We start from the raw sequence: 8,056 nt of genomic DNA on the forward strand, positions 1-8,056 counted from the left end.
TGAAAGATGAAGTCTGAATGCGCCAAGACAAGCGGTGGGAGGCAACGTTGAGTCTGATGCGTGTCGCAAAGGCTTCGGGCCCTTCTTGTCGACGTGGCTGTTGAGCGAGTGTGTTATATAGGTGTTGAACCCCCTTGTGTGGCTGTTAGATTAAATCTGAACACAGAATGAAGAAACAAGCATAGGGTGAAAGCAGTCTGAACATAGTAACTTTGACTTTGACTTTGAGAGAACACTAATCAAGTATATTAAGTGCAAAATAAACCTGATTAAAGCTGCTGTCCGCGATTTTTGGCCCTCTAACGGTTAATAAACAGAACTGCACGCGTCTTGCGGAAGAACATTCTAGCCGGAGCTACTTTTCTCCGTGTACGTCTATGGAGAGTCACGCAGTTACTGTGATACTCTGCGGCGAGTCCTACCAGTCCGATCTGAAATAGTCCGAATATAAACACTTATTATAAGTGTACCATAATGATTCAGGATAAGACAAAAACACGGTTTGGAAAATGGATTCATGTTGTATATTCTCATTATATAATTTTTGTACATTTTTAACACAAAAAAAGTTGCGGACTGCAGCTTTAAGTAATTTCTCAATTATTTCCATGATCACACAGCACATATATTTACATTTTACCATGAAAAATCATCTAAAATGCGTCTTTTTAGCCTTTTTTTTTTTTTTGTTGCTTTAAAAAGAGATTTGCTTATGCAGGTTATTCTAAATAAGATGCATGCAGTTTGATGCCATTTCCTAGCTAGATAGGATGCAAAAAGTTTCCAGCAAGTTTTTTTTTTACCCTCACAAAAAGCGAAAATGCTTCAAACCAACAACGTAAAGTCCATGAAACTGTAGGGTAACCCACACCAAAAAATATTTTTTTGCAAAATAAACGTACCGGATTAAGTCATTTCTCAATCACACAGAACTTAAATTTGCATGTTACCTTGAAAAAATCCCCCAAAATATGTCTTTTTAGCTTTTATTTTGCATTTTCAGGAAAAAAAAAAAATGCTAAAAATACTCTTTTTTTTTTTTTTTTTTTGGCTTATGTAGGTTTTTCTGGATCATTTCTTCAAGATGTGTGCAGTTTAATGCCACTTCCTGACCAGATGGGATACAACAAAAGCTTTCAGCAAGTTATTTAAAAAAAAAAAAAAAAACTCACTGAATACGAAAATGCTGCAAAGCAACAACATGAAGTCCACGAAACTGTAGGGTAAGCCATATCAAAAATTAAATCTCCAGCCTTAGCACCCAAATAGGAGTGTTTGGCATGGTAACAATGTTATTATGTTTGGTCTTGGTGAAACAGATCTGCTACACTGCTGCTGCTGCTGATTATTGCTGCTGCTGAAGAACAAGTATGGGACTTGCTACTGCCAATACATACACAACACGCTGCTGTGAGTAAGTAAGACATGCTGCTGCTGTACAATATAGCGTACATGAATTACCCATATCAGATCTATACAGGTGGAGCTGGGGAAGGTGGAGGGTTTCTAAAAGCTGTTCCCTGTAGAGAATGATGTGATTGCTAGCAGATTGAGTTAAGTTCATCTGTTTCATGACAGAACTTTGTATTCAATCTTTGCTTATGTTGGATCATTTCTTTAAGATACGTGCAGTTTAGTGCAATTTCATGACCAGATGGGATGCAAGTTTTTTTAAAACTCGCTGAAAGCGAAAATGCTGCAAAGCAACAATGTGAAGTCATTGAAACTGTAGGGACCTATGTGTCTTTTTATTGAATGATATATTATAGTAGTCTATTTTTTATTAGCATTGAACAGAATTAAAATAAGATAGAATACAACATAATTCAATAATACAAACTCCAAAAAGCCTAGAGGGTTTTATTGTAACAAAAATTAAATAAAATTTAATTTAAAAAAATAGAATAAACAAAAATTATACATTTCATTGTCACATTTTCACTTTTAGTAAGAACAGAAAAATACTACATTGCAAAAAATAGCTTTATAAAATGGATAGTTCCTGTCCTTGATTCTGATTGGTTGAGCCATGTTCGAAGCCGTTGTAAATGACTCTACATTCACTGTAAACCACAGCTTCACTGGGCTGCTTTAGTCTATCTTGTGTTGTGCCTAGTTAGGACACGTGTTAGTTTGAGGACATAATGGTAGAACAAAGATGAGAACACAGCTGTCTTGTTAAAGAGTGAATTGTAGTCATTAATGGCTCATTATTTAAACAATATATTAGCCTGCAGACTGCAATTGCGGTCGCCTCTCTCATAGCCTCAGTTTTATACATCTGTTTCAGTGAGAGCCTTTTGAGCAAGACATCATGTTTATGTATTGCAATATCAGCCTTGAATTTCTAAAGTATCAGATCAGTTGCAGGTAACTTGAGATGTGAAAACAACACAGCCAAAGAACCTTAACATTCAGCAGTTCTCTGAAATGGACTGACAAAGACATCATTAACTCCCCTCGTTCTTCTGATTAATGGATCCGTCCGAAAAGCATTAATATCATGCGGTAGTTCATTTTTTTCCACTAGATAATTTTGCTTCTATATTTGTGGTCAGAAATGTCCCGGGGTTTGAGCAGTGAGTAATGGATGTTATTACGAAATCACCAGCGACTTCATTTGTTACTGCATTTTCTCCGTCTTTTGTAGAAAATCTTTTGTGTCGATCTTCATGTTCATAAACAAAAGATTTAAATGGTTGCAAATAGATGCAAATAACGTCAAATATCAATGTAATTTGCACAGTGTATCACCGTTTTGAGTCTTATTTGTTATAAATCACCACTGCATTTTCAGTCATCTGACATTCAGCAATAGGTGTTAAACTGAAGCACTTGCAATGTGTCGTTTGTGTTCCAGTAATTAGCATATTCATTAGTGCGATTTGCATTGATTAAGTTGATTTATGCAAGTATGTATCGGCATAAAAAGGAGATGCAGTGAGCTGATTAGTTAAATGACAGGCCTATACGTCTAAAACCAATAGAATATGCTAATAATTCAAACGCAAGACAGCACAGGTCGTACAAATGGACGTATAATTGATGCATCTCAATTATCATGTGTGCAATATTTTATACAAAATGAAAATTGAAGCTATAACCCAGAAAGTGCTATAAGTGTGCACTGTTTTTGTGGGGGGTGTGTGTGTGTGTGTGAGTTTGTTTGTTTGAGTGTGATGTGCACATGTTCAATGAAGAAGATCATCAGCTAGGCACAATCTTTTCCTCTCAATACTAGTCTCTCTCCTGCAGAGTAGTCTGTAATCAGGCCAAGGGAAGAGAGAAAGAGTGTGTGTGTGTGTGTGTGTGTGTGTGTGTGTGTGTGTGTGTGTGTGTGTGCACATGGGTGGGTGTGTGGATGTCTCGGATAGACGGTGGCTGTGTAAAAAGGTTTTTTGGGTGAGTGGACAGCAAAAAAGGAAATGAGGGTGATCAAGAAAGCAAGAGAGCACACAGGGACAGTGAGAGAGATTTATAGCATGCCTAGACTAAAAGCACTTGGGAAATTATGCAAAATTGCAACCCTAAAACGCTCAGCAAGTAGCACACAAGCAGTCGGAATATTTCTAATGAGTGCTAAATTAACGCCATGATGTCTGCTGATGGATTTGAGACAGACATTAACCTGCAATCAGACGTTGTTTGAAATGAGCCACAGCCGTACCTGGAGAAAATCACAGCTATATTAGCATTGGAGTGTCAACGCTGTGATTAAATGCCTTCATTAATAAAACCCTCTGTTTGATTAGAATGCCGGCTGAAGGAAGCGTTTTGTGTGTGCATATGCATGTATTCATCATAAGGATCTTTTTTTTTTTTACCATTTCAGATTACAGATATGGATTTCAAACGCCATTCAAGTAAGCAACCACACCATTTTCTTTATTGCATATGCAAAATGAGCAAGCTGACACGGCCATATACCCAAACCACGCATGTGGCCACATTTTTCAAGAGTTTGAGGGCTTGCAAACACCCCAAGACTGGCAAAGAAAATGAGCATCATTTTGTACAAATTGAAATGTTGCACTAATGACCCAAATGAGTCACAAAACCATAGGATAACCATTATTCTCTAGGATATCTGGCTTGAAGACACCTAACTTGTGATTTAAAAGACACTCTTATCCAAAGCACATTATCTGGAGTAATCTGGGGTGTGTTGCTTAAAGAGATAGTTCACTTAAAAATAAAAATTCTGCCATCATTTACTCACCCTCATGTAATTTCAAACACATTTCACTTTTTTTCTTGGACATACAATGAAAGTCAATGGGGTCCAATGTTGTTTTGGACCCCAGTGACTTTGACTGAATAGAGAAAAACAGTTGAAACACTTTTTAAATAGCTTCTTTGCATTTTTGAGTGAACTATCAAACACACTCTCATGGCAATTTGTAGCTATTGTCAATTTTGTCAAATTGTTGGATAATTCATACAATTTCATTCGTATGTTTTTGTACGACCTGACCTGCCTACGCCTCACTGATGGTTATGTTTAATGGTGGACCTTCATGCTTACTTTTTTATTTTTTATTTAATCAAATTCATATACGAATCTGGATCAGATTGGAACTCTCATAAAAGTCTTGTGGGATTCGAACCCATAACCCCTTTTGGTTTGAAGCCACAAAGCCACATTTTCTTAACCAGTACCGATAACCTCAAAATCTCAACCCTAACCCTAACTTCCGGGTGTCACAATTTTGAAAAAGCAAACCCACATCCTCGGACACACATATACATCCACTCACCGCCATCGTCCTCATCGAAGGAGTTCATGCAGGGGAAGTAGATGGCCAGGGCCTCAAAGGACGCGGACAAGCTGATGCGACTCTGTGACCGCTCCATGTAAAGGCCCGGCGTGGGTGCCGGCGCCGTGTCCACAGGCTTGGGCAGGCGCGCCTGGGCATTCTTCACGCGGAGCACGGCACGCGGCGTCTTGGCTAACTTTCACCGGCCCCTTCGCCAGCCACGAAAAAAGAGAGAAAAACAAACGCCGAAGCACCCTCGTACGTCCCTGTGGACCTGGTTTGGGTTCAAGAATCCTGTGAAGATATAATGTCCAGACTTCTTTTGGTGTCTGCAAAGTCCTTGTTTTGTTTTGTTTCTGTCCAGGTCTTCAGGACAGAGAATTAGGATGTATGGAGTCTCATCTCAGAGGCTGATGTCTCAGAGCTGTGCTGGATCTGCTTCTGAGAACATGATCTGTTGCTTGTCTCTGTCTAGCTGATCCCTCACTGGGCTGTGCACGGGATGGATGGATGGATGGATGGATGGATAGACGGATAGCATATAATGCCGTGTGTCTGTGTGTGTGTGTGAGAGAGAGGAGGACAAATGGAGAGAGAGAGGGAGAGATGGGAGTGAAGAGACAGACGGAGAGAGCGAGAGAGACAGACGGGGAGAAAAGGTTCTTACTATTCTAGCAGTCTGAGGCTGATTCACTTCATTCAGCGCTGAGCTCTTTGTGGAGACAAAAAGGGGGAGGAGACACCCAAGAGCTGTTGCTGGGATTCAGGATACTGGCCAATCACATGCCAGGTGTCAGGATATGGGCGTGGCCATGCTCTACAAGGCACAATAACTGTGAATATCACAGACATTGACCTAACACGGTGAAGAGGAAATCTTGAAACATTTGGAAGCAGGTAGATTTCAGACATGGTTTGATTGCAGTATGTTTTTGCCTGATTCTTTTGAGAGTAAATCACAGAAAATGCAACAGTTGGCTATAAATTAAGATGTATCAAATCAATAATGTTTTGAATATGAATGAAGTTGTCAAACACCCCCCCCAAAAAAAAGATTGAGAGGATTTTACAGATCAAATAATAAGCATTTTTCACTGAATAATTCATGTAAATGTTTTTCATTGACAATAATCCTTTAAATAATAAATAATGTTAATAGAAAATTGAGAAGTAGAAATGTAAAAGCTTATTTTTGCACTTAATTCTTTCACACACACACACACACACAAATGTTATTTGCTAACTAGTTTTAGTTATTGTCAGCTAAATCTATGAATTTTCGTTAATTGAAAAAGCTAAAATAAAGATCAAATATTAGATGAAAAACTTAAAACTAAAATTATTTTTAAAATGTTGCCTAGGCAAGTAACTGAAGTTGAAGTACTAACATTACTAAAGCTAAAATTTTATTAAAAATAAAATAGAAAAACAGAAACTAATAAAAATAAAAAAGTACATAAAAATGTAAAATTAAAACTGAGAATATAAACATAAAAGTTAATTCAAACTATTAGCCTAATAAATACTATAATAATATGTACACCACAATATGGACCACAAAACCAGTCATAAAGGTCAATTTTTTTAAATTGAAATGTATACATCATCTGAAAGCTGAATAAGTAAGTTTTTGTTAGGATAGGATAATATTTGGTTGAGATAGAACTATTTGAAAATCTGTAATCTGAGGGTGCAAAGGAATCAAAATATTGAAAAAATCGCATTTAAAGTTGTCCAAATGAAGTCCTTAGCAATGCATCTCCACTCACAAAAATTCATTTTTGATATATTTACAGTAGGAAATTTACAAAATATCTTCATGGAACATGATCTTTACTTAAAATTCTAATAATTTTTGGCATAAAAGAAAAATCAATAATTTTGACCCATACAATGTATTGTTGGCTATTGCTACAAATATACCCGTGCGACTTATGACTGGTTTTGTGGTCCAGGGTCACATATAGAAATAATAAAATAACAATAAAAATAACACTGGTTATTTGAGCTGTACATTTTTCGAAACCATATACTTTAGTAGAGAAAAATAAAGGCTAAGTTCCAGTGAAATACCTTCATTATGCTTTATGTCAAATTTACCAGGTTTACCTGTTTTAGATGTCGGCTACCTTTCATTTGTTTTTAAAAACTGAGGAATGGTAGAAACAGCATCCACAAACAGGCTTATTGCATTTGATTCAAACATTGTATGTTGTGGATTGAAGTAGAAGTGAACAGCAAACAAAATGACAGTAAAACAACCACTTTTCTCATTGAATAACCTCTGATGATTGGCAATTTAAACATAGCCATTGACAGCACCCCTGGGCTTCAGCTGTATTGTACCTTTAAGAAGTGGAATAAAAGAATGACACTGCTGGCTGAGAACAGTCATCTTCTGTTAAAGACGCATTTCGTCTTCTGTGTGTCTGGCAAGAGAGGCTAAGAGTGTGTGTGTGTGTGTGTGTGTGTGTGAGAGGGCTGAAAATGTCACCTGTGCCACCTCAATGAACAATCACAACTCTACTGCAAATAACAAACGCAGGAGCATCACTCATAGTTATGAATGCCTCATAACCGATGCTGACAATCTCAGTCTCTCTCAAAGTGCATCCTGTCAGCTTTTGAATAGATTTAGTCTTTGTGTATGGTTTAGCCTCAGCAGGGTTGCCAGAGTTCATCAGATCATATGCTAACCCTCATTTATTTACTAGATTTTTACATTTTCAGAAGAAATTGTAGTGTTGCGATGTGGTTGATATTATAAGGTGTTCTGAGTGGTTGTTGCCAAGTTGCTATGTGATTGGATGCAGCACACTGCTATGTTTTGGGAGATTGCTAAGACATTGTTAAGGTGTTTTTGGTAGATGTTTGACTTAACAAATACCACAATTACAATGATAAAATCTGTGCATTTCAGTACCATGTTATATTTGAAGTGCCACAGTATTATCATCTGATACCATCACTGTACCATGGTACCATCACAGTACTGTTTTATAAAGGTAATCATTCAGTCACTATAAAACAAAGTACCAAAAAGTAACATGATACTGCCATTAGCTTTGAACATGTACCATGGTAATCATGGAAGTACCTTGGAGCAGTGTTGCTATTGTTAACTAAAACTGTTAAAAGTTGTTTTTGTTATTTGAAATAAAATAAAATTAATAGATGAAAAACATAAATGAAAATTATATGTTGTTTTGGCAGCTAACTGAAAAAAAGTAGAGTAAAGAGTAAAGCGAGGACATTTTGTCCATTCCTCACTTTCTGAGACCCCTTTAAAGGCCTGTTTC

The 8,056-nt window shown here is 37.1% G+C and overlaps 1 protein-coding gene and 1 long non-coding RNA gene across 2 annotated transcripts in view; one reads left to right on the plus strand and one right to left on the minus strand.

Annotated features, from left to right (window-relative positions):
• The window catches only part of LOC125273593, a 49,521-nt gene extending 48,143 nt beyond the window's left edge, over window positions 1-1,378 (plus strand). The window contains exons 6-7 of the long non-coding RNA XR_007186105.1: window positions 1,061-1,223; window positions 1,320-1,378. This is a non-coding gene — a long non-coding RNA (uncharacterized LOC125273593). The remainder of the gene's footprint in view (window positions 1-1,060; window positions 1,224-1,319) is intronic.
• The window catches only part of rims4 (regulating synaptic membrane exocytosis 4), a 34,028-nt gene extending 27,909 nt beyond the window's left edge, over window positions 1-6,119 (minus strand). Inside the window, exon 1 of the mRNA XM_048199097.1 lies at window positions 4,758-6,119. Within this exon, the coding sequence (XP_048055054.1) occupies window positions 4,758-4,854 (97 nt within the window). The 5' untranslated portion in view covers window positions 4,855-6,119. The remainder of the gene's footprint in view (window positions 1-4,757) is intronic.
• Between the last annotated feature and the right edge of the window lie 1,937 nt (window positions 6,120-8,056).

Source organism: Megalobrama amblycephala, linkage group LG8, assembly GCF_018812025.1.
Source record: "Megalobrama amblycephala isolate DHTTF-2021 linkage group LG8, ASM1881202v1, whole genome shotgun sequence".
Classification (NCBI taxonomy): domain Eukaryota; kingdom Metazoa; phylum Chordata; class Actinopteri; order Cypriniformes; family Xenocyprididae; genus Megalobrama; species Megalobrama amblycephala.